The sequence below is a fragment of the Mytilus edulis genome, chromosome 12, assembly GCF_963676685.1.
Source record: "Mytilus edulis chromosome 12, xbMytEdul2.2, whole genome shotgun sequence".
Classification (NCBI taxonomy): Eukaryota; Metazoa; Mollusca; class Bivalvia; order Mytilida; family Mytilidae; genus Mytilus; species Mytilus edulis.
In genome coordinates this window covers 70,954,064-70,971,052 of record NC_092355.1, presented here as the reverse complement: position 1 = coordinate 70,971,052, position 16,989 = coordinate 70,954,064, and the positions used below count along the sequence as shown (strand labels likewise).

Sequence of the window (16,989 nt, the reverse complement as noted above, 5' to 3'; positions counted from 1 at the left end):
TTTCTTAACGGTAAAGAACTGGTTAACTGTATGTCGAACTATCGGACTGCTTGATAGACAGTTTTGATTATTAATTTGGCAACAGATTTAAATGAACTTTTCGTGCAGACAAACATATTTACTTTGAGGACAACAGAAGAAGATAACTTAGGAATAAGAACCAACTATAATTCTTGATGATTTAGATATTTATCTCTTTATTTAATTCATTACTGATACTCGTTTTTCCTATGATTCATATTTGGTTTCTTCAGCGATGCTTACAAGTACTTCTGTAAAATATAAATGAAAAAATGTAAATGTCATATAACATAGTGTTTAACAAAAATGACTGAGATGAAGTCTTATATAAATATTTACAGATTTGATATTAATACAAAAACAGAAACGTGTCATCAAATATAATAGTCAAAAGATCATATTTGTCGACGTATGTGCTGTATTTTTCAATTCAGAAATAAAAACTTTTTTTTCTTCAAATTAACATCCAAATAAATAGGCAGATGATTATTTTGGTACCTATAAGCAGACGACCTAATCTGCAAGTAGTATTGTCGACACACAGCCCTCTCTGGAACGGCAGTAAAACCAAAAAATGAACTGGTTATCGGTTTGTCACGTTCTGACGTTTCAATGTTTGGCAATAATATAAAGCAATCAAAATGTTTACTCTCTTTCCTTATGGATTCATTGTTGGAACCTTCCAGTTTACAATATTGTATTTAGCTTGTTCTGAATATGAACGAAGTATTATTTGTCTAGTGAAGGTTAACATATAGTTAATATAGTTATATATCAATATGTCAACATTACCTTTTTTTAACATATAGTTAAACTAGTTAAATGTATAAAAAAAAGTTTTGAGAGATTTTTATATTTACGCAGTCAAATTGCAATAACACGATATTTAGTTGTTACTAGAACACACCCGTGATATCGCGGGTCTGTGACTGAATTAAAGAATATAATTATGCGTAAGCCTTATTTTAGTATTGGTATTGTCATCTGATGAAGTCATGCCGATTATAAGATGCACAGTTTTCTCTGCTTTCAACATATTTCTGTTTGAACACGTCGACCTGGAACGTATCAATTATGATATTATCAATTTTATTTGGAAAACAAAATGGCCTGGAAAGGAGTATTTTTTTATTCAACATCATTGTCCTTTATGAGTTATAAATAAAGTTGAATTATTTGATTCGCTGTTTTTCGTCATTCCGGCTAACAAATTGTAAACTGTACACGCTGTACCTATATATACGCCTTATTTTAAGTACAGCCTCGGATTTTTATTATTCGTATTGTCATCTTAGAAAGTCATACTGATTAAAATTCTACAATCGGGAACAATGTGACAATTATTGAATTTAGTAGTAACAACCCTGTGAGTACGACCCGGTGTATATATCAAAATCCTAAATACAGCGTTTGGTGGTGCGCCTGTCAGATGCGGAACGTACTGATAAGGCTAGGTAACAGGTGAATACACTATTGGTATCAGTATCGGATTTGACCCGGAACTTCTTAATTATTGGCAATATTAATTATGTGGATAACAAAAGGGTCTGGAGTGGTGTAATTTTTACGTGATGACGGCTGACAAATTGGACCTCGTAATTTTAGTATTATAGATATACAGCTGATCATGTTAATCCATAGACGGTTGAAAAATTTGTATGTCATCCGCTTCAAATTCAAAACTGATGGTTTCACCCAAAACACTTCATTTGGAACAGATGTAAGAGTTGTAGTGTAGTGTGTTGTAAAACAACGATAAATTGTCTCAAAATATAGAATTTACTTAAAATGAGTTCGAAAAAGGATAGAAATATTCTGCATGGTCATGCATTCTACTAGTCAACAACAAAATCTTTTTTGAGACTATGTATAATTTAGTTATTTGTAAATATCAATATGTCAACATTACCTTTTCTGGCACACATAATTATTAGAATAATAACATGGTCTGTCGTTCCATTTCCAATGACAGATTCGACAATTCTGCATTTCCAAACAGTCCTCCCGTCCGTGTGCATTATCAGGTTGGTTAGGACTAGACCAAGGCTTATACCAGATCTTTTTCCCAGAATTCCATCTCCAGACACCTTCTATTACATCGCGTCCTCCTAGCCAGTAATGAACGCCTACAAAATATGATGCATTACAAAAGAGCTAGTGATTCATTAATATAGCGGCGAAGTATACACCACATAGAAAGTCATAGAATGAGCAATACGAATCCCAACAAAAAACTGAGGATGTTATTATGTGCTCCCGAATATGAACAGTTTCAGTCTGCTCAACATGCGGCACCCATCTTGTTGCTCGCGATCGTGTGGTTCAAACTCTGTTATAAATCTAATTAGGTAGGACATATTCGTGGCAGAGGGGACTTGGTTTCAGGTACGATAATGTGACAAATTGAACGTTGTCAGTTGTGAAATGGTTATGTGCAGATAGTGTAAATGAATCGTTTTGATTACTAAGGGATCAACTATTTAACTTTAAGGGGTGTATGTTGGTTTTTGTTCGTCTAAGTCAGAATTCGTTTTTTTTTTTGTTTAAGCTTTTGAAAAATTTAACACTTTAAAGTATGGGGAAAATATTGAATCACAATATTTTTTTCATCACATTGGGGATCAGAATATATTTTTGGGTAAATAAACCATAACTCGGTTGAAGTGCACACATAGAAATTAAAACTTAAATATTCTCAGGTTTGATTGTTTTAGATTCTGTGTGTAATGTATTTGTGTGTGGAACAAAATTGTTTGTGACAACAGATTCTCTCTGTGTATGTGAGTGTTACAGGAAACAATAACTGCTTTAGTGCATTAGTTTGCGACAAGAGACTGTTCTCTAGACTCTATGTATCTACTGGAGACAAGAATTGAGTTTTGCGGAATGAAAAGCATAGCAACACATGAAAATAAATAGTCAATTTGAATAATAATCCTTCAACACCCCTCACCCTGGGCAAATATCATATTGTAGGCCCTTTCATTGGCTAATAATAGTAGATGCTGTTTTCTTTTTTACACCTTTACTCAGTACTTTTTACTATACCTTTGTTAATTTTATTAGCCATCTTGATCAAGAAGTCCGTGTGATCTTTATTCATAGGTTCGGCAAGTTTTGCATTATATCCTCTGCATTCTCTCTGAAAATTTGAAAAAGTCGTTAGAAACAAGACAAAACAAATATACAGTCCGTTTTAACTGAATTTTAAACTAAAGTACACTTTTTTTCATGGGCCAGCTGAAAACACATTCGTGTGCGGGATAAAATCATTGTATTACTATTACGAAGACCCATTGGTGATATTTGGTTGTTTCTTTATTTTGGTCGGTTTGTTATCCCTTTTACACATTATCCATTCCCCGTTTACAAATTTTTGATTAGATTTAAAGGTAATGTGATTCTAACTCGAGTGGCAAACAAGTCTAGCTAACCGATGAAAGATTCACTAGATTAATTAAACCTTATGGTTTTTTTAGAACGTCTATCGTAAGTACCTCAACGTTTGTGAGTATCGTCAAGATTGAAAAGCAAACATGGCAGCCTTGTTTAGAATAGGAGAACCTTCTTTTTTTGCTGTGACGTTTTAGTATTTTACAATTTGAGACAATCTGACAAGATAGAATGGTCAGCACAATATTTCTATACATACCCTTGCATTCTCCCAATTACCTCTACCAGAACTGAACAGGTAACAGTAGTCGTCGTAATAGTGCCATCCAGACGGACACTCACGTTTTTTGTCTGAAATATATATGAAACATTATCTGAAAAAGTCTAATTTCTAGTGGCAATAAGAAAAAAAACAAAAAATGTCTTTAGACCCGGTATTTAAATAGCACAAATCAAAGATCCCACATTGAGGATATAGGAATTGTTGTCTGTAATTCAAACAATTGTTAAATGTGGGAAAAATGGCATTTTTAAAAATGGTACAAAAAAATCTGATTCTTTCCTGTTAACAGGTAACAGTAGTCGTCGTAATAGTGCCATCCAGACGGACACTCACGTTTTTTGTCTGAAATATATATGAAACATTATCTGAAAAAGTCTAATTTCTAGTGGCAATAAGAAAAAAAACAAAAAATGTCTTTAGACCCGGTATTTAAATAGCACAAATCAAAGATCCCACATTGAGGATATAGGAATTGTTGTCTGTAATTCAAACAATTGTTAAATGTGGGAACAATGGCATTTTTAAAAATGGTACACAAAAATCTGATTCTTTCCTGTTAACAGGTAACAGTAGTCGTCGTAATAGTGCCATCCAGACGGACACTCACGATTTTTGTCTGAAATATATATGAAACATTATCTGAAAAAGTCTAATTTCTAGTGGCAATAAGAAAAAAAATGTCTTTAGACCCGGTATTTAAATAGCACAAATCAAAGATCCCACATTGAGGATATAGGAATTGTTGTCTGTAATTCAAACAATTGTTAAATGTGGGAACAATGGCATTTTTAAAAATGGTACAAAAAAATCTGATTCTTTCCTGTTACCAAAGTGAATCAATTTTAAAAAGTTTCTAATGGGAAGGAGGAATAAGTTGAAGACGCTATTTGTGGTTTGTGGTTTACCAGTATATCCTGCAGTAGTTTATCAAATGCCAATTATTATTTTAGCATATGCAATACGAAAGGTTTAGAAATATACTAAAAGATGTGTCGATAGCATGAAAGAATCTTGAGTAACAGGACAGAGTTGGTAACAGAAAGGATTTTTTTCTCAAAATATATATGTATGTGTATGTGTGTGTGTTTTAACGTATTGTACTAGTTGATTACTATAAGAATATAATCATGTTTTTCAATATCAATTGATCAAACAATAAAAAAAACGTGTTCACTTTCACTTTAAAACTTGAATATAAAATACTTGCCACTAAACGTTAAGCAACTAGCAATCAATTAAATTTGATAAAATGGGTACAATTTTGTTATGGTTTCTATAGACGCCTTATTATCGATGTTCATTATTTGTCCTTTATTTACCATTTTTCTTCGACTGAACGTTTTTAATTGTGCCTTCGGTATTCTTTGTCTTTACGGGTTTGTCTTCTCGAATAGTTTTTTTTTACTATCTGACAGATGTTTGTATTATTTGACTAATGATTACTGTATTGTCAACTTGGTTTCGCAGGTTTCTTTTTGTATTTAAGGTAGCAGCTACATGTACGTAAGAGCTTCGTAACTTGTTTATATCACGGCAAATCGTGAAATTTTGCATGGAAACTCGATCTTGGGAAATGTACATGAATCACGATAACTTTTTATACTTTCTAGTATATTGAATATTCGGAAAATAGTTATAAAAATGTAAAGAATACACAAATATCATTAAAAGTTCAGCAGTTTGGAAAATGAACAAATTTGGTGTACAGTGAAACCTGACTAAACCGAATCCTGCATAAACCGAACACCTGTCTAAACCAAACATTTTCTTAAGCACTGGCATATCAAAATGTATGAGTTGGGAACCTGATATAAACCAAGCATCGGCAAATACCGAACACAATATTAAGTCCAAGAGAGGTTCGGTTTAAACAGGTTTCACTGTATATGTATTCACCATTTCGTCCACATTCTGTCCCTTCGATGTTTCCCATATGTGATTTACATAATTTTGTCAATAGATCTTTTTGTTCTATTCCAAGTGTTGAACACTCGTCCCTTCCTATAGCAATTTCAAAGGTCAAGCTGATAACTACTAGCAGGTACCATGATTTTATAATTAACATTTTACCTATAATAAAAATTATACAATGTTATAACATGTCTTCTCTCTTTTAATTCATCAAATTGTGATATGAATAACACATACAATTTTAGAAAGTGGCGTAAGATATCAGAGGGACAGTCAAATTCACAGATAGAACATAAACTGACGAAGCCATGGCTGAAAAATAGAAAGACAGACAAATTCTATTACACAAGACACAACATAGAAAACTAGATTTTAAAAAGAATAAATAACACAAACCCCATCAAAAACAGAGGGTGGTCTCAGGTGCTTTTAAAAATACAATATGCAATTTTGAAATAATATCAGTAGGAAAAAAGGACCGTTACCTACTCCTTTAAAACATAGCATTTAAGATGTATTTCTGTTATAATATTTACTTTATACAATGTATTCACCCATTTTGCATGGCAGATAGTGCCCGGAATTATTTTATAACTGAAGCTGTGTACATTCTCCAGTCCAGAAAAGGGGGGCCGATGAAACAAAGGATAGAGGTCAATAAGGAATGGGAGTTTCTATAAAAGGCCTTATGATAACATGTGGTATCTTACCGACCGTGCAGTGGCTGTATAGACAGTCAAGGTCGTTAAAAACTTCCATTTGTTGTTGTATCTTACATCCATGTCAATCAGAATTGATACTAATGTTATCCAGTTTTGCAATTTTGCTACATCTCCTTAATTTTTAAATTAAATCTTTCTTTTGACCTTTTTTTATTAACTTCTTCATTCAATAATATCAACATTTTATCATTTAATTTTTTTTTTTAGAATATATAAATTACTTACCGTTATATTCATTAGATAAATTTGAACGTTCTCTCAAAAGGTTGATCTTAGAATAAAAACAGCTGATATCGATCGTTTTGTTTCCAATCGTTCTGGAACACCGAAGCATGCGATATTGAAATTCAAGTATACTAACATTTAGAAAAAAAAATTGGTTTTGAAATATACCACAAGGTAACATGTGCTGATGGAAAAAATATCAAATAATGTTTATTATATATTTACTCATTTTTTTTTAAATTTCTGATTATTTTTTTTTAATTATTTTTATTTGGGGGTAACAAGGGTGCTTTAGGAAGGGAGATAACAAGGACGCTTGGGAAGGTGTATCTAAAGGGTACTACGGGAGAAGAGATAACAATGAATGGTCTTTGTCATGTTTGTGGAAGGGAAAAAAAACAAGGTACATGTGGAAAGTGAGATACCAATTTAAATACAAACACATATATATGATGTATTAAAATGCAACAATTATGCCGAGAAAGAGTATTCATGGCGGGGTGAAAATTGAAACTAACACTTGTTGAGTTGTATGTTTCGGAAGCGCTATTCTGGATTAACCTACATGCATCGGAAACTCTCCAAACTAAATATTTGATGCCAATGATGCTTAAAACAAAAAACACGCGAAGGACAATATTATGTTCAAACTGCCCCATGCAGAAGATAATAGCCAAATAACATAAAAATGTAAATGTATACACGAATTATAATTTGAAATAAGCTACACGATTTGTACCACTAGTAGATCGAAAAAATTCTATGGTCCCTTCGGAACTGAGTGCTGGCCGTATCGTTTTTTGAGGCTTGTGCTGTTTAATCGCAGGGTTATGTGTCAAATTTCACTGAATTATTCTCTAATTGTCAAGTTAGATTTGTTTAGATTGTTTAGTTTTTATTATATCTTATGTATGGTACATGCACGGTGGGTATGGTTGTCCTGCGAGAGAACGTTCTGTGCTGGTGATTTGGTCCTGTCAGGTGCTGGTGGGTTAGTTTACATTGTATCAGAACGGCAATAAAACGACTGTTTTGTTGCTTAATTTTTATCTGATGTGTCATAAGTACCATGCAAAGTATATTAAAACAATATTATATTGCAAAAGTCGTGCAAGTTCGTTAAATGGAATTGTTCTGACGCTGTGCTGGTGATTAGAAAAACGGTCCTGGTTCTGTGCTCCTATGTCTTGGTTCTGTGCCCTTATATTTTAGTTAAAGTGGCATATATTCAAGATCATTGATGCTATACTGTTATTGACTAATTAACTGTTGTCTGCTTTCTTGAAATTGACATTGTTGTGAATCTGTTTACTGTTATTATGAGAGAAAAAATACCCCTATTTTTTTTATTATTTTTTTTTAAATTAACTATCATCTTATTTATTGGCCTGTTAATGGAACCCTTCTTGCCCCCTTTTAAGATAAGAAAATATGTTAACGATTTTCGAGATTACGATCATTTTGCAAGATCACCAAAATACGTTGTAATTTATACAATACTTATATAATACTTATATAAAGTAGATGATGTGGTATGTTTGTTGTCAATGGACAAATTTCCATAAGAAACCAAAGGAAGTATGTGTTAACAACCATACGTCTTCGTACGACCTTCAACAATAACCCATAAAATAAAAATGTAAAAGGTTTTGCATAAAAATGGAGAGCAAAAATATAGAACAAAGGACTTTCTGAGCGTTTGAATCATATGTCTTTAGCAGCTTATGGTTTATGACCCCTTCTGTGGCCTGTCAATTACGAAATGTGCAAACTGCAATAGTATCAAAACAGCACAGACAATGAATTATAGAGATATAATTTTGTACATATATCAAGGGAAACTTCTTGCAAAGCATTATTATTTATAGTTCATTATTGTATTTAGTAGAAAAAGAAAATTTGGTGAAAATAAAATCACTATTTTTGTAGAAAATTCACAGATATTTGTACAGAGATTTTTGTTATGTTTAGCATGGGATCATCACAAGGGTACATTATCCTTAAAAATCTATTTAAAAGTATTTGAAACTAACGTTTGCTTTGTTAATTGTGCCTTCAATTTCAAAAATTAAAATATCTCGTAGCTTCATACTACCAATTGAGTATAAAACAAGTATATAAGTTTTAAAAAAAGAAATTCTTAGATTAAACACCTAGATTTAACTTTAAAAGGTCATAGCAGTTTAAAACAATACAAATCTACACACACAAAAAACTGGCTTAATTTCAACTGGTTATCAAACCCAATCGCTATAAGATCATATATAAGCTCACCTGTGTCGAGGGGTCGTGTGAGGTTTATTTATTGTCTTGGCGTTCGCAATTACAAAAAGATCTTTTCTGAAATTACTTGACCAAATGTTACCAAATGATTTTTCAAGAGTGAATCTAGGAAAAACAATAGTCATCAACAAACATGATCACTGTCTGTTAAAATGTATTCGAGTTTTTAGTTACAGCCGATTCCATTGAGTATGTAGGCAAAGGTAATATCTTTGGTTAGCTTGCTTGTTAGCTAAACTGTGAAGTCATTGTTAGGTAAGGTATACTACCCTCCTTTCGAAGTAGCCTGGTCCTACAGACAGAAAGATGCTGTCATTTGTCGGACTAGTCTACTCTTAAAGTAGGGTATTTTACATAACCTAACAATGACTTTTCTGTTCAGCAAGCAAGATAACCAAAGATATTCCCTTTGTCTACAGTCTACACACTCATTGAAATCGGCTTTAATATTGCAAAAGTTCAAGCAATTAGGGCAAATCTTACAGCGTAAAAAAAATCAAAATGTCTATCTACCTTGCACATTTCAGAAAATTCAGATCAGATAACGAAACTGGGTCCAGCAACATTTATAAGCAATTTAAGATTTTAACCCTCACAGTTTCCATTCACCTCAAATATTCTCGTTACATCGAATCATTTTAAATACAAAAATACCAGTTGCAGCCTTTTGTTTATCTATTATTATATTTGTATCCATATAACAAAACAAAAAATGAAAAGGAATAATTTTGCAATACCTTTTGAATACTATAACTTTTTAGATATTTAGACATATTAAGACTAATTAAGTAGATGTTGATAATATCTGCTTGACATGCTTAAATTCTATCAGATTACTTTTGGAGCAGTTATGAGTCTTTGAAATATGCTCACAAAGGTTCTTTTGGTGAAATCATTTTCATATTGGTCAAAATTTGTCTTTCACATTGCCTCGACCAGCTTTGGAGGAGATATAATCAAAGAATTGATATAAATCAGCACAGAGGTTTACTTCCTAGCTTATTTAGCCCCAAGCATCATGTCAGGCATTGCCATTACTAAAAACCAATAAATGTATTCTAAACTGAGAAACAACGACATTTTAACAAAAAAAATTACTAATGATACTGACGATCCACCACAAAGTAATATATATAGAACCATACCAATAGTAAGCAAATACATATAAAAAAGATGTGGTATGATTGCCAATGAGACAATTCTCCACAAGAGAACAAATCGGCACAGAAATTAACAACTACAGGTCACTCACGACACTGTACGGCCATAAACAATGAGCAAAGCCAATACCGCATAATCAGCTACAAAAAGCACCGAAATGACAATATAAAACAATTCAAACGAGAAAACTAATGGCCTTATTTATGTTAAAAAAAAATAAACCAAAAAACTAATATGTAACACATAAATAAACGGCAATCACTGAGTTACAGGCTCCTTATATCATGTTCTCAAATCTAGATATCATCTCCCATTTAGAAAAACATGTGAAAAAATGAACCTATTATGTGTTGCTCTCCTAGCTACAAAATGTATCCAAAATCAAAGATGTTGAACATAATTTGGTAACTAATGTAATTACTGTCTCCTCCATGCCTGTCTTGAACATAAAAAAAATATTAAATAAATAACACTTCTAATGCTCAGATTGGTTGTCACCGTGCAACACAGTTAATAACACCATATATAGGAAAAACATAGAACTCCTTTTGTCATAAGACACTGTCAAACATCCAAACATACTATCCACACTCATCTGTGTCCACACTTGTTTATCTATTAATATATGTATACGGATAAAGTTATGAAAGGCAGCAGGGTCACCAGGGTGAGGAGTCCATGTCATCTGAAACAAATGCTAAGCATAGATCTAGAAAGCGACAGATAATCATGACATTAAAAAAACTCTCTTCTTTTCGACTTTTTTCGAACAAATTGACACATAAAATGAAGTAAATAGTATTGTGGAATTTTTAACTAGTGTTCAATTCATTGTTTACATCTTTTACTAGGATAACAATCCTGTCAAGTATGAGCTGGGTAAAATATTTCAGAAAAGAAGATGGAAATGTGAAAGTTTTCGTGCGTCAGGTGCAACAGCATACGAACAGCTAACATGCCTAGTCAGGGTGGAAGCTAAAAAGTCCACGAAAATTTGATTTAAAACCTTTATTCGTTCCAACAAAGTTATTGAGATTTTGTTGAGGATTTAACCATCTACGACAACAAGATTTTTTTTGTAGAATTTACAGCTTTTCTATAAATATATGCAAAGCCAAAACCATTGATTAAATTGCTTGCGATGATTGTTTGGATGTTTGTAAACGACAGGTAAGTAGTCTGTTAACTATATAGTATTTACTAGAATTTGTTTGGACATTAAACAGTTAAACATTAACTACAATTCCTGTCAGTTTGTATTTGTACAATTAAATCCCAGTGTGTGTTGAAACTCCGCATACCTATTGTTTGAAAACATCCAGGCAAACATAGCAAGCAAGTCAATCAAAGTTTTGTTTTGCATGCTTTTGTAATGCAGGAAAAGGGGGAAGAATCTCTGCTCTGTCGGGTTGTCTCCCCTTTCCCTCCAAAACGTTAATACTGAAATATCGGGGACGGAACTGACATTTTAACTTGGGGACTATTCTCGCTCGCTTTATCTATACTGGAATTCTAACTTCTTTCGGAGAAATCTGGGGAATACTAGCTCGCTCATATTCAGGTCTATGTTATGCCTTCTTCTGGCGTGTCCCTCATCTCGGACACTTGTACTTTCGAGGCCCGGCGCTGGTGAATAAAATACAATGATGTTTCAATTATTTATTCCAAACAGTTATCTACATTTAAGTGTGATATGTGATCATTTGATTTAAATAGTAAACTTTGTTTTTAACTTATTTCTGTTAATGAAAATCTTTTATAAATTTTATTTAAGTTTTAAATATCAAAGTTATTAAATCAAAAGACAAATTCTTACTTTTAAAATTCAATAGAAAATAGTTAACACTTAAACAATTTACATACCTGGTGAATAAAATACAATGATGTTTCAATTACTTATTCCAAACAGTTATCTACATTTAAGTGTGATATGTGATGTTGGGAAGTTGCGGTCTTCCCTTTTTAACCCCAACATCACGTGCTGATTGGAATTATTTTATTCACCTATGTCCGGTGTAAAACAAGGGGACAATTTATCACCAACACTTTTCTCTATATTTATTAATGATTTGGTTAATGAACTGAACGATCTAGGTGTAGGAATCGATTTAGCTGATAAGAACTTGTCAGTTTTATTGTACGCTGATGATATTGCACTGATAGCTAAATCAGAATTGGACCTGCAGTGTATGTTGGATAAACTTCATCGGTGGTGTAAACAATGGCGAGTCTTGATTAATACTGACAAATCGAAATGTATCCACTTTCGAAATGGGAAATCCAAACAAACAGAATATAATTTTAGTGTTGGTAGAAATTCTTTAGAAATAGTGAATCAGTATAAGTACTTAGGTGTAACATTTAGCTATAATGGCAGTTTTTTTTTATTAAATGCGGAAATACTTGCTAAAAGTGCTGGCCGAGGACTTGGACACATAATTGGTAAAATACACGGATTCAAAGACTTTGGATATAAATCGTATGAGAAATTGTTTAATTCTTGCATTGTTCCTATACTTGATTACTCGTCTGGTGTATGGGGGTATCGGAAATATCAATCAATAGACAACATTCAGAATCGAGCTATTCGGTACTATTTGGGAGTTCATAGGTACGCACCAAATCTTGCTATACACGGAGATATTGGTTGGATCCCGAGTCAATATAGACACTGGAAAAATATGGTTAGATATTGGAATAGACTAATTCGATTTGACAGAAACCGCATTACAAGAATAGCATTCGACTTTGATTATGAACGATGTGAAAATAATTGGTGTAGCGATTTAAAGGATATTTTCTACAAGCTTGAATTAGGACATTATTACGAACTGAAATTACAGGTTGATATGTCATTGGTGGAACTTAACATTTCTCGTTTTTATTCAGACATTTGGAGTAATTCTATCGAAAGCGTCTCAAAATTACGTACCTATAAGACATTCAAAACTATTTTCGAAACTGAACACTATATTGAATTAAATTTAAGTAAAATTGAACGGTCGTACTTGGCACAGTTAAGATGTGGAATTTTACCATTAAGAGTTGAAACAGGCAGATATTCAAGTGAAAAACCTGAAGAAAGACTTTGTATTTTTTGTAATCTTCAAGAAGCCGAAACTGAACTACACTTTATCTTTAATTGTCCGCTTTATTTCAATTGTCGAAATAACATTTTTGGTGAACTTTTAACTACAGAACTCTTCTTAGATCTGAATCATGAACAAAAACTGAACATTTTAATGTCTCTTCACACAAGAAAATTAGCAAAATATATCGTTCGTGCATTTCATATCCGACGTCAGGTGCTATATAATCTATGAACATTTAATTTTTGTGTATATTTATTCTAACTTTTTGAACTTAATTTCAAATGATTTGAGAAATTGTGTATATATACATGTATAACGTGATTATGTTTAACCTTACTGATATTTTAAAAAGGTGACTTATAGGTCCAATGGGCCGGGTGTAACTTTGACTATAAACTTTGTAATTGTATTATATTTATGTTCACAAGTCACTATAATAAACAAATTACTTACTTACTTACTTACCTATGAAATTTATGCGTCAATTTTGAATTTTCTAAAGTTACTTTTTATTGGTCAAATATTCTCTTTTTATGTTATAGATTTATATGATTGACATATATTTTATTTAGTTATGTAAAAGAAATTAAAGGATTATCAAAATCTTTACTTACTTTACAGAATTATTTAGTAGACAATAGAAACACTTATGGGTTATTTTCCTACGGCAAATTACATACATTTTTATTCTTTTAAAAGATGACAGTTTATTTAATTTATTTCTCAACGTCAGATTAATAGCTATGATCAAAAGAACTCTAGAAATGAGATTAACTATATTATTTATAAAAAGACGAAACTATTTATAACTTAATCTTACGTCACCTACTTTGTCTTAGAGCTTTAGCCATGCAATTTAATTCAATTTTATTTATTTAATAGTTTATTTATCTAAGTTTACTTTATTTTATTTTCTATTTACAACATGCAATTTTCCATCATTATACTTTTATAAAAGAGCTGTACTATATAATGCACAGAAGCGTTTAAGTCTTTCGCCAAAAAATACTATCAATATCTTTTTGTCCGTACCATTTCCTTCCCTTCATGATCATGAAATTGCACTGTAAAATATTTCTTGGTACCTTCTTAATTCCTTTATAAGTCTTATGTAACATAATTATGACAATAACTGTTGTGAGCACAAGATTCACTGCACACTTTTAAAGTTCTGCTTCATCAAACAAAAAAATGTGAACTTAAGTTTTGAGACTTTTGTAATCGTCACGATTGGGATTTTTGTATATGAGAACATGGTTTATCTATTAGTCGAAAATGCGGCTTTGAACTAGCTTTCAGTACCAGCGGGCATTCTTTGTTCAATAATGTGTGTCTTTGTGTTATTATTTTATGTGATAAATTGTTGTGTTTGGTATACCACTGTAACAATGAAGGAAGAAATGAGGAGGGTTGGTTGGGTAGAAGTGGAGAGGGGTATGCGGAGCGCTAACAAACATGTCTATGCGGCATGGGCTTTGATTATTGTTGAAGCATCAATGTAAGGGGCATTTAATATCTTAATAAAACTATTCTTATTTTAGATACTATAAATTGTTATCTGATATTGGACGAAAGATGTTGCCCTTTTATGTGGTTGTGTAATACACGTTACGAACTTTTGAAAACACATATTAAACAGCCAAATGGATGCACAAGAGATAAAATAGGAGTCATAGATCCTATTGACATCAATTATCTGCCCAATTTTATTGATTTTGTAACATTTGTTTCAAATATGACCAACTTCTTATCCAAAATTACCATCACCGTATCAGGACCCACCAGCACAATGACAGGACCCACTAGCACAGTATCAGGACATGACTAAATTGAAAAAAATGCTAAATTTTAATAAATTGCAATGTTTTTTCACAAAATAGTTTTGTCGTGTGGATTGCGGTATAAATGGCGACTCTGTGAGCATTTTTGTTTTACTTTTTCAGTTTGAGATTTTCTGAAAATGAGCATTTTTGTGTTACGCTTACTGAAACAGTTTAGAGGGTCAACTTTTTAATGGTTTAGATATGAACCCATAAGAAACAAAATTGAAAAATCTCAACTGTTTCCTTCCATTTCTTATGAGTGAAAACGTGAAAAATCATAATTTTCGTCTTTGTTTACATTTTTTCATTGATCACCAGCACCCGTCAGGACCGAATCACCAGCACAGAACGTTCTCTCGCAGGACAACCATACCCACCGTGACATGTATCTTCGTTCTGTCGTTTTCGATTGATGAAATAAGTCGCCATCGGTCATAGTTATGGTGCATGTTGCTCTGCAATTAGATTTTTGTGTTTTGTTTTATTTACTGTTATATATATATGTCTTTTGATCTTTGTTATTTAATTTGTTATTTTCATTCCTTTTAAAATAATGAGCTTGAAAACCCCTTTGATATTTGATCATACCTTTGTCCCTTTCAAAATAGATATAACAATACAATTGACAACGGAAATAGAAAATGTGTCAACCAGACAACACCCGACCAAAGAGCAAAAGCCGAATGCAAACCAACGGGTCTTCAATGCAGCTCAGAAATCCTGCACAAGAAGGCGTACGTCAGCTTGCTTCTCAAAAGAAACATCTTTTGTATTATTAGCTTATATAAATATAGTGTATTGTTAAAGCTCTTTAAAAATATTGGAAATCGTTATAATGATCAGTGTATGAGAAGTTGACTGTGGCGTATATTCCATGTTTAAGTGGTGTCTGTTTGGATGAGTAGAATGCAATCAACCGTGGTCTAAACTGGACATTAATTTTCAAAATATCCATATAATAGTTACAAACATAACTATTCATCCTTTTATTCCAATAGCAGTCTAAAAGAGCGAAGAAAGATACCTAAATTATCCGACCTTGATCCTGATTTAATCATTATAATTATTCTGGACTGGATATTAATAAATCAAATAGTTGCCACTGGACATAAGGCAAACAATAATCAGTTTATTATATCATGTTGCTGAATTACATTATGAAAAACAGATAATGACAAGTAATATAGAAGTTCTACAGTCAATGTTCAATATAGATAAAAACCAATGTTATATTTTCTTTTCTTTTTTACCGATTACATTTGTATTTCCTTCGAACAAAGTATAACTAAGGCGAGTTATTGCTCTTTCAACATTTTAATATATATTCATATCAGAAAAAACGAAACTGAATGAAATGATTCAAAATATATCACCAATTTTAGTATTAGATAGCATATATGGTAAAAATCGTGTGTTGTGACGATGCACACGTACCTGTTGAGTTGTTTTTAAGCGGAAAAATGCTTGACGAGAGTGCAACACGCTTTCTGCTATGCAAATGATTGATTGGTTGGTTGATTGATTTATGCTAAACGTTTAATAAAAAATAGTTCATGGATATTGAGAGCGAAATCTGTAATCAGATAATTTTTCCATAAAATATTAAAAGTATCATCGGGGGAAAGCGGCCGTCCGTATTTTTTTGTTACGGACAGCCCAATATGTCAAATGACCGTACCGATTATATTTTATATTTCCCTTAAAATCTTTATTGGTTTAGAAAATTGGTAATCTATACTATTAATCTATACTATTAAACAAGAAGACCTCATTTTTGGTGTCGCTTCTCTTCCTTCCACAATAAATCAATCGTCATGCCTCTGTGTCCTATAGGTAACATGCATAGTCGCATTTATCATCCATTCTTATGATTATTCAGATTGAGTTATTTTGGGAGAAAAACGACAATAAAGGAGTCCGGAAATGATTACGTCATCAGAATGACTTTTAGTCATAGATAAGACTTCCTGTTTGAAACATGCACAAATACAACCAATCGTATGATAGATAACAAAACAGAAAAATAGATAAGCCAAGCAGAGCGTTCTCCATTTCATGGTGTTTATATTGCAAGA

The 16,989-nt window shown here is 32.2% G+C and overlaps 1 protein-coding gene across 1 annotated transcript; it reads right to left on the bottom strand.

The window, feature by feature from the left end:
• Nucleotides 1-170: 170 nt before the first annotated feature.
• On the bottom strand, nucleotides 171-6,656 carry LOC139499065 (perlucin-like). The gene is made up of 6 exons (XM_071287732.1): nucleotides 6,556-6,656; nucleotides 5,594-5,767; nucleotides 3,674-3,765; nucleotides 3,070-3,163; nucleotides 1,931-2,147; nucleotides 171-272 (listed from the first exon to the last, which is right to left on the bottom strand). The coding sequence occupies exons 2-6, from the start codon at nucleotides 5,760-5,762 to the stop codon at nucleotides 251-253; spliced, it is 594 nt and encodes a 197-aa protein (XP_071143833.1). The 5' UTR covers nucleotides 5,763-5,767; nucleotides 6,556-6,656; the 3' UTR covers nucleotides 171-250.
• Between the last annotated feature and the right edge of the window lie 10,333 nt (nucleotides 6,657-16,989).